The 16,644-nt window shown below is 36.4% G+C and overlaps 3 protein-coding genes across 6 annotated transcripts; 2 read left to right on the plus strand and 1 right to left on the minus strand.

Annotated features, from left to right (window-relative positions):
• Positions 1-23: 23 nt before the first annotated feature.
• On the minus strand, positions 24-8,164 carry LOC140772647 (probable protein phosphatase 2C 11). 3 transcript variants are annotated; one of them, XM_073114814.1, is made up of 13 exons: positions 7,916-8,164; positions 5,550-5,617; positions 5,331-5,462; positions 5,180-5,243; positions 4,644-4,752; positions 4,380-4,533; positions 1,852-1,977; positions 1,643-1,766; positions 1,472-1,548; positions 1,281-1,333; positions 795-849; positions 393-595; positions 24-308 (listed from the first exon to the last, which is right to left on the minus strand). In XM_073114814.1, exons 3-12 carry the CDS (start codon positions 5,445-5,447, stop codon positions 410-412), a joined length of 1,065 nt encoding a protein of 354 aa, XP_072970915.1. In that variant the 5' UTR covers positions 5,448-5,462; positions 5,550-5,617; positions 7,916-8,164; the 3' UTR covers positions 24-308; positions 393-409. The 3 variants fall into 3 exon arrangements, with proteins under 3 accessions (XP_072970915.1, XP_072970913.1, XP_072970912.1); XM_073114812.1 differs by having other exon boundaries at positions 414-595; positions 5,550-5,613; positions 7,916-8,162; XM_073114811.1 differs by having other exon boundaries at positions 414-595; positions 7,916-8,162.
• A 1,010-nt stretch (positions 8,165-9,174) lies between these two features.
• LOC140772580 (F-box protein SKIP1) lies at positions 9,175-11,746 on the plus strand. Its single transcript, XM_073114722.1, has 2 exons — positions 9,175-9,654; positions 11,038-11,746. Exons 1-2 carry the CDS (start codon positions 9,254-9,256, stop codon positions 11,609-11,611), a joined length of 975 nt encoding a protein of 324 aa, XP_072970823.1. The 5' UTR covers positions 9,175-9,253; the 3' UTR covers positions 11,612-11,746.
• A 278-nt stretch (positions 11,747-12,024) lies between these two features.
• Positions 12,025-16,436, plus strand: LOC140772646 (protein MULTIPOLAR SPINDLE 1). Of its 2 annotated transcripts, none has more exons than XM_073114809.1 (10): positions 12,025-12,228; positions 12,307-12,364; positions 12,480-12,611; positions 12,702-12,764; positions 13,763-13,845; positions 13,934-13,991; positions 14,415-14,543; positions 14,821-15,013; positions 15,152-15,225; positions 16,069-16,436. In XM_073114809.1, the coding sequence occupies exons 1-10, from the start codon at positions 12,097-12,099 to the stop codon at positions 16,251-16,253; spliced, it is 1,107 nt and encodes a 368-aa protein (XP_072970910.1). In that variant the 5' UTR covers positions 12,025-12,096; the 3' UTR covers positions 16,254-16,436. The 2 variants fall into 2 exon arrangements, with proteins under 2 accessions (XP_072970910.1, XP_072970911.1); XM_073114810.1 differs by having other exon boundaries at positions 12,028-12,228; positions 15,155-15,225.
• Positions 16,437-16,644: the final 208 nt, after the last annotated feature.

Consider the following 16,644-nt stretch of genomic DNA (forward strand, 5'->3'; position numbering starts at 1 on the left):
TCCAGCAAAGAGAGCTTAAAAGATGCTAAAAAGGACGTATAGATGCATTAAAATGGTCCAAGCAATTATTCAACACACTAAAACAATTTTATACAAGAATAAGAATTCAGGCAGTGTGGTTAGATGTTGCAGCTTAAACGAGGTTGCTAAGAGGGATGAGAATTAACAACAAAGACAAGCCCAGCAAAAAATCCCATAGACACCTTGATGAATTCATGCAGGCAAACTTCTTTCAATCTTACTCCTCAACTTCTGCAGCTTCAACCTTTGGGTGATACACACAAGAGCCATCTTACTCATTCTGTTCACTGATCAATGAGGAAGTGATTAAAGTATATAAGTTGAGTTTTGGTTATCATGGAGGATTAGTACTAAAAAAGAAAGAAATTTACTCTGGATGGTGCCGAGCTTACTTTCCTTTGTCTGGCGCAGATGGTGCTGATTGCTCTGAAGCAGATGCTGCCCCGTTCACGTTAATTGGCTTCTTGAACTGCACCAAGATCATTGTCATATTGTCGCATCCTTCTCCGCCAATTGTTGAAGGTGCCAAACACCTGTCAAGTACTCTCTCGCACATCCCAGAGAGAGACTTCTCCTGCAATTTGGTTTTATGTCAAAAGAGAAATACCTTCTGAATCTTCTCTAAACATCTTTAGTGTGCATTGGAAGTTAAATATAAGAAAGCCGTGATCATCCCTAATTCATGGTAGTAAACCTGTAAAGAATGTATGTCGAACAGTAATATTGTTCGACCTTGAAATATTGATATTGCTCAAAGTTGCATTTTTACTCACAGTGTTTATATGTTCGTGGACAAAATCCACCAACTGCTGGCTCGACATGCAATCCCTGAGTTGCGGAATAGAGGCCATTACTTACCAAACAAATTATAAGAATAACAAAGATCTACTTAAAGATAAAAATAGAAAAGGAGTACAGGAAATAGCTTTCTGTAACGTCTAAGAGTTTTTCTCCATGAAACAAGATATTAGGATCGATTAATGTATTATGAATAACTTTCAAGGGTGCTGCAAAGCAGTGATCTTTCATTTCTTAGGCTAACACAGTATTCTATGAATGGATTGAAAAAATGTCAGCAGTTCCATTATCTAGATCTAAAATTATGAGCAGCATGCATGTTAGGTTTTCTTTCAACTTTGTCATCCTTTATAGGACAACTGAGACTTCTACATACAGATAAACTGCCAATCAAGAAGGCTTGCAGGAAAAATATGAGTATCTACTTGACAAAATCAGATAGATTGCATAGAGAACCATACCAAATGCCATCACATGCTAGAACTATAAAATCATCATCATCACATAGTTCAACCTAATACGCAAACAAACTCAAGTTAGAGGACATTTTCATTTAACAAAGGAACAATAGTTACAAAATTAATAACTAAACAAATTGAACTACTAGATTTTTTATAGTGCAATGAACAAGAAACACAAGAAAAGCACTTACAATGTTTATATCAGGATTGGCAGTCACAATTTGCTTTTCAGCAGGCAAGAACTTGTTCTGCTTGAATTCCATATCTCCTATAACAAGCACAGCTCATAAGGTAGGCAAACAACATGGAAGTATGAAACATGTCTGCATAATCATTTCTTTTTTCAGCTATAGTCCGAGTACCGATTGCTCTTGCTAGATTTAAACTTCCATTGACTCGTCCTGCATGGATGAAACCCCCTGCTTTCAAGATCCTTTCTCTCTCTGCCTCGAGCTCTGGCTTGTGATCTCTTGATAAGTTGTATGCCTATTGTATGAAAAAACAACTAATTTATTTTCACATGAACATTTGGTGACTAGTAGAAAACATTTTGCACGACATAAGAGCATACCTGACCCTTCCTTGAGATAACACAGCGAGAATCACCAGCATTTGCAACAACAAGTTGGTTGTTTCTTATAAGTGCCACACAAGCGGTGCATCCAGATGTTGGTCCAGAAAAATCAGAGTGAGGACCCTAGTAAGAGAGAATCGTGGTAATAAGACCTGCTGGTATTACCCTGGAAAATATTGCAATGCAAATAAACTAGGAAAAGAAGAAAAGGAAAAGAAAAAGAAAAACACCATCACTGTGTCAACATGGAGATTTTAAAATGTTATACTTCACATTTTGTAAGAATGCTATTTGTGGTTCTCTAGAACCTCTTAATAAAGAAGGAATTATAGATTATTGCTGCTGCATATTTTAGTTTATGACACTTCAAAAGAGCAGAAGGATTCCCACAGATAACTAAGTTGATATCATGAGTGATCCTTACAAGAAAGTTTTGCAAATCTGCACAAGAAGACAGCATTCCCTGGAGAAAAATTTAAAATTCCATTACCTCTGGATCTCTATCCAACAATCCATTTTGCCTCCTTTCTGGAGTTCCGCTTATGAAAAATCATTGTTAATTCATTTACCTTTTCTCTTGCAGGATTGTATTTTGTACGTCCTCTTTGCAGAGATGCCACAATCATCTCAAAATAATATTATTGCATGATCATGAAAAAGTCATCACAATATAAATTTATATTAAGCGGTCAAATCGATGAACAAGTCGAAAGATGTTTATAAAGAAGCTAATTTTTACATGGTTCAAAGTTCTGGTTCCGGTTTCAGTTTCAGTCCCACAAAAAAATGAATGTTTCAAAGTTTCAGATTGGTGTTTCACTTTTTCCGTTTCAGTCATTTTATAATAAATAAGAAATTAATATAATGTAGAAAATTCTACAAAATAAGAAAATATCATATATATATATATATAGGAAACTCAAAAAATTATTAATAGTCTATCCTATTGAAAATCAAATAGCACAAAAAAAAAAAAAACAAAAGCTATGAAAATTCTAAAAATGAAATTCTTATTTGCATTTCAGTGGGTTGGTGTGGTATGAGAAGTTCTATGAAACACGGACACTTCAAATAGCATGCCGTGTCCGACACTCGTCGGGCACTTATTGGACACGTGTCGGATACTTCTACGACATATTCGATATTTAAAAAATTATAGAATAAATTCGGACACTCCTTAGACATTTTTAAACACTCTTGAAAAACTTTTGGACATAAGATTTATTATATACTATAAAAGTTGATAACATAAATTATCAATTTTAGACAATTCCTGCATATGCTATAGAAATATAATGCAACAATCACAAGTTAGTACATACAAGAAAATTAATATTAATGCAAATTATTGTAAAATCACAGATTCGCCTATGCCATCCACTGTAGTTAAGTAATGGTAGTTAGTTATTTATTCTCAGGTAGTTAGATATTTATTCTTATAATATAGAATTATATTATCACGTATTAGCATTATCATTTTTGGCTTTGTAGTATTGTATACGTTTTGTTTTTCTCTCATGAATAATTTATGCATGCTTGTGTATTTATACTATAAGTTTAGAAAAATATTTCTTTAAACGTATCGATAATATATATAATGCTTTTATTTATTTATTTTGCCGTGTCCTAAACGTATCGTGTCCTGTTTTTTTAAGATTTGTCGTATCCCCATGTCCGTATCGTGTCGTATCCGTGTCTGTGCTTCTTAGAAGAAGTTGTGAGATATTAAAATTATAGAAAATCCAAAAAAGTTAAATAACAGTAGCTGTAGGAAATCCAATAACAGAAGTGAAACTGTAGGAAATTCAATAACAGAAAGAAGATAAAAAAACACTGGAGAATTTTTAAGCAGAAAAATATTAAGAAATGTTTGAAACCTAAAAAATTCAATGACATTAGGTGTAGGAAATCAAGAGAATAAGAAGAGATGAACTTTTTCTCGCCGAAGGAGGTCGATCCAAGTCAGAGAAGAGATGAGATTGCTTGAGGAGTTTTGACTAGAGTCTCCTACTACATGCACATGGAAGAAAGCCCGAGGATGAGATAGCCGGAGATTGTCATCAATCCGAACCGAAGAGGTAGATCGGAGGCTCCAAATTCACTCGCAAGAGAGAAGAACCGAGACGAGTAGTCAAAGGAGGTGGTCATTGATCGGAGCAGGAGAAGGCGGATTGGAGCCTCGAGCGCGTGCAATGGAAAGAGGAGTCGTCTCGCCCTCAAGCGAAACGGATGAACCCAAGGCATCTCGAGTGAAACCAAAGAGTTTCGCCCGAGAATTACTGTTCACAAGCAATTTTTACTGTCGGGGTTCTTTTAGGATCGATCCTAACCAAAATGGATCTGTCCCAGCCGAGTTTTTAAACCATGAATTTTTATTCCATAAGTAATAGAGTAAGCTAAGAACTTTGTGAGACACTTTGATGCTACATGACATGACTTCAATTGCAAGTCATATGCTGAAAGATCTAGTCAAATAACTAAAAGATCAATGACAAAACTTCCAAAGTACTAATATTCATTACTACCTCCTCAAAAGCCCAGGAATCCTCGTCGTTATTTGAGTCACTACCCCTTGGAGACCAGATCAGGCCTTCGATCATGCCAGTGAACTTGTTTATTTTATCTCCTAGTATAGCTAGTTCTCTCCACCCTCTTTGCCCTCGCATCATTTCATCCATTCTGAAAAAAGTGAAACTATAAGATATGTCTACCAGCTTCACGCTAATGTTAAAGCTCATCTAAATAAAACCAATATAGAGTTTTTCACACAGCAGATAGACAAATTGTACCTGAAGTAAGCTTTGTGAACAGAAGTGCCTAAATCACCAGCTGAATAGGCGTCATTCTTGAGAACCTGGGTGTGCAAGTACTTTGCGCAGAACTTTGCAACCACTTTTCCTGAATTTATTTTACTTCATTAAGTCAATATAGACTTACTAAATTCAAAGCATCACAAACATGATTAAAAAAACCAACATATCCCAAATTTCCAATCAGCATAGAAATTAATGGAATCACCTCTCCAAGGGGATTAATATTTAGGCCTTGTTTGTTTTGAGTTTATGGATCCTCTCTGAACTGGTTTAGAAACTCTTAAACTGATTTAGTAACTGAAATATCTTTTTATCTTTTTTATATTTAATCAAGTTTATTCTTAAAAAAATTAAGACTAAAAAATAAAACTAACTAAGCGAGTTTGGGGTTTAACCTTAAATCAAACAAGGCCTTAGATCCTAACATAAAGCTACAATTAAGAATGAGATTTCAATAAAGATAGAAAAAAAAGGTTTACAAACAAACAAAAAGAGTTTTGGATATGAATTACCTCCATGGCCATCATAAACGCCGAAGAAAGATGTGCAATCATCAAGATTTGTCAGTGCGGCATGCTGCAGAGCAATACATACAAGATATGATTTGAGAAAAAGTGCATAAGCTCCCAATAAAGAAAATAAGCTCCCAATAAAGAAACTCACAGCATCCTCCATAGATGCACGCCATCCTTGCATAGATGAAAGACCAAACCTTAGTCTTTCATTCTCACCATCATCAGAGAATTTCTCTGTTTTCGGAGTGCTAAGATAGACTCCCATTTGTGTCAGATCCACCTGCAAATATAAAGCTTCATACAGCAAGGAAAAATATTTTTCTCTAACAAATAGTAGAAAAAAGCAGATACGACGAAAGTGACATACCAGCAAGTTTTGAGGAAGTGAGTACCAATGCGGTGCTGAATCAAACAGCTAAATCCAGAGATACCTGCCTAAATGCAGTTTATATAAATAACAAGGTTAACTAGATTGCATCAAAACAAACTATGAATAGCAAGAACATTAATATAGAATTATCAGATTGAAGAGAAAATGTACATATAGGTAGAAAAGATAAAGAGAGGAGTGTTATACAAATGCTTGCTTTAATCACATCAAGTAATCTCAAGGTAAGAAACTCAATTTTGAAGTAGTCAGAAAGTCAATAGTTTTCATGTCTGAATCTTAGATGTCAGAAAAGTGACCACCAGAGGTCAGGCACATAAACTGCACCCTATTTTAGCCTGCATAAAGATATAACATTACCAGCTACAGGATAGTCAATAACCATCTTCTGGTCAAGCTCATGCATAAAACTATAGAGAACAATGCAGTAAGTAATACTTTTCATAAAGAACCTGCAATCTTGTCCAATTAGCACATTTCAGATGCCAGATATACATGAGATCTGACGATTAAACTTCTGACTATATTTTCCTAGCATGTGCCATTATATCTAATTAAATAAAGTTAAAAGAATGATGAAGATCCTAGAGAACAATCGGAACTTAAGTGTCAATATCCAAAGTAATTCTCAAGGTGTGACCGCCACCAAAATGTCTATCAACTACACCATATTCAACTGGAACAAATGATACATTCAGGAAAGGACATTGCACTTGAAAACTTATAACATAAAGAATAAAACTTGTTAGACATGAAGGGAGTAATAATATTTTGATATACCGCTTCCTAGTTAGCTGAGAGTAGCCATGAGTGCATAGATCTACAACTATGAATCAAGTTTACTACTTTGATGTTTTTTTTTTTTCATTGAAAGATTACTACTCTGATGTTAGTTGTAATGTCAAATGGCCCCAGTACTGAAGGTGTAAATGCCCAGCAGAACTGAAATTAGCGTATTACGGATGAAAAGCATCAGTTGGATAGTCCAAATTGCCTCTTATAGGGTAAATATTACATTCTCCATGCAACATATCTGAACTTCTGAAGGGATTAATTTCACAGTAGTTAATCGAAAATTGAAGCTAAATGTGAAGCTTCACCTGGTTACTGCCAAATAGGCCCAGAATCTCAAGGTTCAGATAAGGCCTCTTGGGGACTAAGAAGTCCTAATTACACAAATTCTTGAAAAGAAATTAAAATGCTGCAAATTATTATGCACAAATTACCTATTAACACAGTGCATCTCCAATTCACCATCGGTCTTAAAACAAGCAAATTATCTTCCCCAAAGTGAGAAGGATCAAACTTCTTTAAGAATTGTCACAAAATATAGAAAGAAAATTGCAAAACCTACTATCTATGTAACTTTGCAGTCTGATAGGACAGAACAACTACCAGATTACAATAGGACCATTATATTGATTCTCCTCTGCATTATTCCTGATAAGCATCCGAATCTAATTGGCAGACAGTTATTTAATGAACCTCCAGATAAGCAGTGTATAATATTCCACCAACCTCCAGCAATTAGCAAATTTCAACAATTACCCATGTGATATATTAACGTAGTGAACACAAGATGACCTCAAACTTTCATTCTCAATATATTGAGATCAAATATTTCATTATTGATAGGCCTCCAAAATGATGTCTGTCAAATCACAACTGATAGAGGCAGTCTAAGTGGATCACTGCTCACGAGAAGCATCTTCCCTCAGTAGAATCCACATTCTTATTTTAAAATTCCAAATTGTTGGTACAATTATTTGCATTAATAAATCAATGTCATACGATATCTAATCATTTCGTGGGAGACAAGATTACCTTAAATTTTTGTTTCTGGTATTAAGAGATGAGATCAGCCACTTGATAGAAGCCCACAGTTTTGTCCGCCAAATCACAAGTCAATCTAAGCAAAAAGTAGGAAAGATAGCCGCCAAGTGGGTCGCAAAAGACATCCTCCCTGAATAGAATCCATGATCTTTTCTTCTAGTTTTTTAATCCCAAATAGAACTACACTTGATTTGCACTAACTAAACAACTGAAGCAAACATTGCTCTTCACAGACACCAAGCCAAGAACTCACTAATGAACTCAAAGAGAACTCTCTAATCAAGACTACAGCAAAACAAAGCTGCTTTAAATTACAACAAAGATGTCTAACTACGCGAAACTCTTACCCAGGACAGCGCAAATTTGGGAAAAGAGGAGGGAAAGACAATCCTAGGGCACCCAAGAAGTAATTAGCCAAAAGAACAACGACCCAAATCACAAAATCCAATTTTGAGCAGAAATTGTTCAGATCAAACCAGAAAAATAAGGAGAAATGCGGGAGGATAATTTACCAGGTGAGTGGAAGCGGATTTGTTCCCCGGAGACGACAGCAGATGGATCCAGACGGCGAAGAAGAAGGCAGAATCGGGAGAGGATAGAGCTCGGAATCTGAGTGGCGGCGGTCTATGCGATTCCGAAAGATCGAATTCGCGATTCGACTTTATACGTTGTTGTTGTTCATCTCTGAGAGCTGAATAGTTTTCTTATTCTGCAGCTTACTCTTCTCCTCCGGGGTATACTTTTCGTTTGGTGTGGACGCCTATGTGATTCGTCCTCTTTTGGCGTGGGATGATGGCTACAGGGAAGATACTCCGGTCTGAATACGAAATATATGTAGGGACAATAGAGGTAACGACACGTGTCATGATAATTCGTTTGAAAGTTGCATCTAAAACACCGATAGATAGCACGCAATTTGTCGCTGACGACGATAAGAATAGTCTAAGGCTCGGATCGTAGATTCTCTTAAATGAAGGGTGTTATAGGTAAACCTCCTAACTTTTGGGAATATTTTACATATAGCACCTTCAAGGTTTGAGCCGTGAATTCACATAATTAAAGGTGTTTCATGTAAAATTTTCTATTTTCTATTTTAATGGATATTTGCATAAAGGACCTTTTAAGGTTTGGGTCCTGAATTCTCATAATAAAAGGTGTTTCCTGTAAATTATCCCAATTGGGTATTTTGTATATAAGACCTTAAAGATTAGTCTAATGAATTCTCACAAGTAAAGGGTTTTTATGTAAATTATCCTAATTTTAAGGATATTTTGCATATAGGACCCTTATTTTGAGTTGTGAATTCTCATAATTAAAGGGTTCATGTTAATTTTTCTTATTTCACGGATACGTGGCGCAGGACCATATTTAGTTTTGGGCAGTGAATTCTCAAAATTAAAGGATGTTCCATGTAAATTTTTATTATTTCATGGATATTTTGCACATATGACCTCAAAGTTTTGCGTCGTGAATTCTCATAACAAAAGGGTCTTTCAAATAAATTGTCCTAAATGAGGGATATTTTGCATATAGGACCTTAAAGATTCAGCTAATGAATTCCCACAATTGAAGGGTCTCCGCTATAAATTATCCTATCTTTTGGCTTTTTTGCAAATAGAACCTTAAAAGATTCGGGTCCTAAATTCCGTTAAACTAAAAGATGTTATACGTAAATTTGTCACATATTATGGTTATTTGTCATATTGGACCTTAAAGGTTTGTGATTTTATGATTGAGACCTTAACCAGCTCCAAAATATCTCCCATTCCCAAAGGCGTTTGAGCTTGGTACAGGAACGAGCAAAGAGCTCAGGAACCACCGTATCCGTAACTGGTCCCAATCCCCAATTTATGGAGGAAGACGACACCGTCAGCCCCCAAGGCGGCGGGGTGGCAGATAAGATGACGGCGGCCGACGTAGAAGCCCGCGATTGGTCGGAGATGACGGCGGTGTGCCTCGTGAACGTGTTCCGCCGGCTCACGTTGGAAGATCGGTGGCGCGGCGCGATGCTCTCATGTCGCTCGTGGCTGGACGCCGCATGCGACCCCTCCCTCTTCTCTGCCCTCGACCTCGAGCCCGCCTTCGACGCCGCTGGCGTCGGCCGTCCCGACGCCGCAGCGTGGTGGACACCCGCTTTCCAAAGCCGCGTTGATGGGATGCTCCAATTGGCTACCGAGAGGTCTTCCGGTGGGCTTAGAGAAGTCAGGATCCGACACTGCTCCGACGACGCCCTCTGCTTCGCCGCCGAGAGGTAGAACTAGATACATTAGGGTTATGATTTTTGTGTAAAGAAAGAATTATTGTTCATATCTTGGAATTCGGGCTGGATTAGGTCGGTTTCTGGTTTTGGATAGGAAATACTTGATCGTTTTGTGTTACCGAACCGCCCTCTAGCAGGGGCCGTCGGTGAGCTCCAAGAGATCCGGCTCCGCCAGTTCTCCGATGATCCCTTCTCTGGTTCGCGGCTGCGAGAGGTCGCGATATGTATGGTTAGGGCTACGATTTTATTTAGATCTTCGTATTTATGCTGGATTGGGTTGAATTGTACGTGGGTTTGCGCAAAAAGACTGTTTTCGGTTTCAATTTGCTTTTCGATAAAACTGGGACCTTTTTCCCCAGATATTGATCTATGGCTGGGTTTCTCCATTTGGATGTTGTGTTATGTTTTGTTAAGAAAGATATGATCATTTTGGGTTATTTGAGGTTGGAATTTGGAATAAAGAAGTTAAATTCTGGCTAGCATTGTTACAAAGATTTCTTTAAAGTCTTACTTATGGAAGTTTATTTGTGTTAAGTTCAGAAGGTATCTACTTTGATTAAATTTAATTTGATGACACTAAGTCTTGTAGGAATTGGTTGAAATATATACTTGTTGATTTTGTAGCATTTGCTGTTCTTTTTTGACAAAAGGCAGTATTGCCCTGTTTCATTGAAACAAATAAAAACAGCTCCCATATTATATCAACCTGGATTTACCAGTCCAAGGCCAAAACAACAACAAGCAGCATGACCCATATTGTAGCATTTGCTGTTGGTAAAAACTTTATGTAACATTACATAGAAAGAACTTAAAAGAGTAAGTTTCACCACAAGAATACTCATTTGTCTACTTTTTAGTTTTTACTTGATTATTTTGGATCATCTATTTAACCGTCTTAGACTAATTGGTCACTTAACGGCATAGTATAACTTGATGGTAAAGATCAAGATGTATTCACAGGGTGAGGAAGGAAAAAGACATCTACTTGATATTAAGCTCCAGTCTAGTCTTCATAGATCTATCTAGTGTTACTACTTACTAGTGAGGAATGAATATGTAGGTAGTGAACTATTGATGAGAAAATGAATGACAAATTATTTTTACCTGAAGAAGATATTACCACATTGGTTGTAGAATCCTGTTATTTTAATACAAATTATGATTTCAGATAGTCTGGAGCTCTTCCTTAATAATCATGCATTGATGGCAGATCGAATAATTGTTCATGTTGAAGCTTCCTCCTACACTTAGCACGCTTATGTATTCTGCTATTCTTCTCTTCTTTAGTCTTGATATATTGATTTGTCATCACTTTGCTCTCGTTAGTTAGTTTAGCTTTCACAATCTCACAGAGATGCTACACTGCACATGCAGGTCACCAGATCTCAGGACCATTTCAGTCAGGAGCAGCCAGAGCATAAGCGATAGATCCATATTCAAGATTGCAATTTGCTGCCCTATGCTTATGGAGTTAGATATCAGCAATTGCTACGAGGTTTCCTACAAATCACTTGAGTTGATTGGTCAGAACTGTCCTAACCTAACTATTCTCAGACGAAACCTATTGAATTGGCTTGACCCTTCACAACACGCCGGAATAGTTCCCGATGATTATCTTAGAGCTTGCCCTCAAGATGGCGACAGGGAAGCTTCCACCATTGCTAAGTTCATGCCCAAGCTGAAGCATCTTGAGCTACGGTTCTCAAAACTGTCCATCAACGGCCTTCTGTTAATTTCAGAAGGATGTCAAGATCTGGAGTTACTAGACCTGTTTGGTTGTGCAAATTTGACAAGCAGGGGAATAGAGCAAGCATCTGCCAATCTGAAGAAGTTACAGACGCTAGTGAGGCCCAACTTCTACATTCCCAGATCCGTCTTCCACACAGAGAGATATGGGCACTGGAGGTTATACGATGAAAGGTTTCAAACAAATGTTTTTCAAATCTAATCACCAGGAAGAGATTAATACTCCCTGGGTTACCTTTTGATCTCCATTACAGTGGAGTGTTTCTATGTACTTCTATAATGTTCTTGGTGTCTGTATGTCGAATAAAGACCATTATTTTGGAATTTGGAATTTTAATATGTACTTGTCAACATTTCTTTTTTTGTTTGATTGGCTCGTCATTATATATGAGAATATGTTTATTGATTGATTTAATTTAAATTTTATAAAAATATTGGAATAGATAGAGCTTTTTATACGATAAACCCAACATGGGTTTTAAATTTTAATATATATATATATATATATATATATATGTTTCTCTCCGTTTCATATTATTATAATAAAATCACTCGATATCACCGTTTTATATTTCAATAGGAGTTTTATCGTAGATCGCAAATAACATCGAACGTAAAATGTTGATAAATTTCCCTACTACTGAGAGTGGTATCACATAACTCAAAATCCTCCGAGGGTATCTTGCCATGGCTCCCTCGAAGCCGAGCTCGCCTTCCCTAAAGATCGCCCTCGCCATGGCCCTTCTCCGCTTCAATCGCCTCCACCGCCCTCCTCCTTCCACCTCCGACTCCGCCACACTCCTACGCTGGAAGCAGAAGGTACTCCTCCTCCTCTCCCCTTCGAAGCACCCAACCACCAACACTAAAACTAGTCCTCCGTCGATTCCTCTCTTCCAGGCGAAGGATAGAAAGCGAGAGCTGTTGCGTCTCCGGGAGGAGCTCAAGCTTCTCCAAGGTCCTTTCCCCCTTCTCTCTCTCTCTCTCTCTCTCTCTCTCTCTCTCTCTCTCTCTCTCTCTCTAAGATTTGGAGTTATGTTTTCCTAGAGGATTGTGATTTTTGGATGGTTTAGATGGTGCGCAATCCGAGGACGAGCCACCGATTGCTTCATGTAGGTGCCATTTCTTTGATGGGTGCGGCGAGTTGGGAGGAGATGGTGATCATTGGATCGATGAAGTGCTGAGGAGGAGATTTTTAAGACTGGGTATGATCTTTAACCCTGTTGTTGTATTCTTTCTGATGTTCTGTTTGAAGTCTTGTTGATTAAAAAGGGTTATTATTTGGTTGGTTTCAGTTCGATGGAAGGAGAGGAGGAAGAAGGCAGCGGAGGGGTCTATTCAGAGGCGACAATTTTTTGGTAAGTGGTTTCCCAGATAAGTGCTGCTTAGATGGAGATGAAAATTATTGGCAGGAATGCAGTTCTGTCTTGCTACAATGTTAATAGAGTCTGTTATACCTATACAACTGGTGCAGCATCAACATTTATTAAATGCTCCTAAAATCTGTATGCGCATAGTAGGCAAAGTATGAGCAGCAGATTATCGTTGACACACTCCTAAGCAGTTCAGGTTGGGTCATTGCCTCATTGGATCATAGTTCCCAATAATTCACATTAAGAGTTAAATTCGATGTGTTCTTTACTTTTTTGTGAATAAAATGTCCTTATTTGCAATCTTCATTGATCTTGTTCAATTTAGACTTCAGTATTATTTTGTCTTTAGCATTTTGATGTTTTGTGTTGGCTTTTTCCTCTGTTAGTTGTTTCTTATGATGTTCTCTATATAAAAAGTAAGGGTTAATTGCACTTTACCACTTGTGGCTTGGCTCAATTTTATAAAACCTTTTGTAATTTCAACTTAAAACACTTAACCCTCTATAGCCTAGACTAAAGTGTAACTGCTACTTTTACACTATATCTGATCAAATCTGAGGTCGAATTTAAAAATATTTATTAAAGACAATGTTTTTAAGGATTTGATATGTTTTTAAACACATCTATAATAATACCAATCATTTTCAAATGATAAAGATGTACATTTGTTTAATATATTTGTCATATCTTTGTTATTTAAAATTCTGTCAGAATTATTTTAGATGCATTGAAAAGGTTATCAAATTTTTATCAACTGTCTCTAGTAAGGATCTTTTAAATTTGGTTGATCAAATATAATTAAAAAAAATAACTATTGCACTTTAGTCTAAGCAACAAGGAAGTTAAGTACTTAAATTGAAAGTACATAGGAGATTCATGTAATTAAGTCAAATCACAGGTGGTGAAGTACAATATCGCCAAAAAATAAACATTGTAAGATCTTTACAATAAGAACTTATATGTTCTGTTTTTTATTAATGTAGAGTTCAGCAATGAAAATGAAATAGAGAGGCTTGGTACATCAATCGATTTCTTGGTGGAATTATCAGATAAATTTTTTACTAAAGTACGTGTCTCAATTACATAGAATTCATTTCTAGTGTTCATGCTTAATAGCATCTGTTTGTTTTTTTTTTTTTTTTTTTTTTGTGCAGGGAGAAGTGGAATCCTCTTTCTCCATATTTTCTCATCAAGCTATAGATTTTATTTTGGGTAAGGCTGATAATGCTTTGTTACTATGGTTTATTCATTGTATTTTTCAATCTGCATGTTTTAGCTCAGAAGGATTCTAGTGTGTATCTCAATAGTATATGTAAGGTTTTATCAAGATGGTATGAGGGGTTACTGGTCTAGCATGTATGTTCAAGGTTTCCTATTCTCTTCTTTTTTATGATTGAATGCAACTTCTTCAATGTAAACATATGCACGATAAAGATAGGATGACTTGATATTGTTCTGTCATACATATTTGTGCTCAACAGTTAATAATATCTCCATCTCCTGAGGAAACTTTCATTGTTTTGGCAGTGTGTTACTGAAATTCTATATTTTCCCACTCATGCTGGTTATATTTAGTTTGGCTTTCCAATTAAATGTGCAATTAGATGTTTAAACTCTAAATTGTTTCTCTTAAAGCCTCCTTGAAAAATATACTATCATCACAAAAGGAAAGCGAGCTTCTTGAAGAGATTATCAGTGGATTGATCATGCGCTTAATGAGAAGAATGTGCTTTGTCCCTGAAAATGATGACAAATTGGATTCAGGTAATATATGATTTCCATCTATCTCTGCCAGATTTGGTTGTCTCCATCAGGATGCCCTGCATTTCCTATCCCTTTTTAAATGAAAGAATGCGGCATAGAAATCAGATGCAGTGAATACTGTTGACTGACAAAACATTTTCTCATGGTAACTTGTTCACAGCCAGAGAAGTTAATTGGAAGAATTCTCGTGCTCTAAAAAAGTGATGTGATAAATAAAGACAGGCACAATAAATAGGCTACTAATCATAGTGATAGTTTACTTTCTATTATATCTCAGGATCAGTACATTCTGGTTCAGATCCCCAATTCTGTGTTCAGCATATACTCTGCAAGCTGGGAAATGAGCCATTTGTTGGCCAACGAATGATGCTTTCAGTTTCTCAAAAAATTTCAATTGTTGCCGAAAGCTTACTTTTCATGGATCCTTTTGATGTTATCTTCCCTGGGACTCATGGCAGCATGTTTTTGATGTATGTCTCTCCTGTGAGATTCAGTCTTTTTTTACTATTGATGCTAATCCTAATTGTTTCATTTTTAATCACCATATTAAGGCAATGCTTCCGACTCAGTGAGCTGTAATATTTCTCATATGTTTATTTCTCATGAAGCAGGATTCAACTCGTTGAGCTCTTGATAACAGACTATCTGAATATCTGGATGAGCCATGAAAATTTTGATAAGAGTGAGTACCTTCATAATAGCATTGATGGTCCCTCTATCTTGGTTTTCTTCTTTGCGACATTTTATGGACTAATTATAGTAGTTACTTCCCTAGATTCTGTTCAAGCATGCAGATTTATTCTTCCTGCATGCCTATAAGCCGATGCGAAGTGTTTTGAACTTCTGTAGCTATCCTGCTTAAAACATTACAAGCACTAATTTATGTTAATTTATACAACTTATGTTCTCACAAGGCATGATGACAGCATGGTATCTCATACTAGTATGTCACAATGCCATAGGTCATGATTATTTTGATTTGAGGCATAACCGTAGTCTCATTAATTACTTTATTGTTAGATTGCCCAGTGCTAAAAATATTACAAATACAGCCTCCTAGCCAACTGCAAGGATAAGATTTAATATGTTCAAGCTGATTTGGAGATTCACACGAATGGACAATTGTTACCTAACTCTATATAACACTTATTCTTTTAAATCTCTCTTCTTTTTTGTTTTGTTTGAGGATCTCTTGTATTGGTTAGATATTCTTTTGTGAACAAATTTGTAATTGGTAGTCAAACCATAATCTGCTCACCTGTTGCTAGTAAGCTCAATAATAGACTAGGCAACTCTGCTGTTTGATATTTCAGGTATAAACACGGATCAATTTATACTTTGTTTGTCAGTAAAAGCTTCTGGTAAAATAAAATTCTTAAGATCGTGCAATGTCCTCTTTCCTTGATTAAGAACTTCCTTTCACATCTATCCCTGACGAATATGAATTTCTACCCAGTCCTGAGGTAGAATCTTTTGAGTGGCAGGGATTCTTAAGGCTGACCAATATGCTAATTTTTGCTTGCAGAGCTTTTTGAAGAGTGGGTGAGATCAATTCTTAAAGCACGGAAGGATTTGGAAATCCTTGAGGACATGAATGGTCTGTATGTGCTCTACATGGAACGAGTTGTTGGTGAATTGACAAAGGAGGTGGTCCCAGCTGCACACCAAGGAAAGCTTGATTTAGAAGTCTTCTCCAAGCTCCTATATTGACAACCTTTCTTCATGCTTTGTTCATTCTAAATTGCCCCACAAATTCTTAATATGCCAATTCAATTAAAAAACTTCGTCAGGCCATACAATATTGGTTGATACTGCAGCTTCTTTTCTTCTAATCACCTTGATGACATGTTCTCTTGTTAGTATTTCTGGAAACTTGGTATATGCATCTTTTCACTCATCATCGCAAACCATTTCTAAATAAATTTACAGACTATAGAATGTAAAATTTATATAGTAGAAAATAGTGTTGAATACTATTTCTTTAAGACTAATTTGTTCTTTATCAATTGCTTCTGAAACAGTATATGTTGATTTTCATAATACAACTATTGTATCATATACTCTCTCTCAAATGCATATTAAAAACTTGAACAAAATTTGA

The sequence above is a fragment of the Typha angustifolia genome, chromosome 12 (assembly GCF_048772165.1).
Source record: "Typha angustifolia cultivar Huaian chromosome 12, ASM4877216v1, whole genome shotgun sequence".
NCBI lineage: Eukaryota > Viridiplantae > Streptophyta > Magnoliopsida > Poales > Typhaceae > Typha > Typha angustifolia.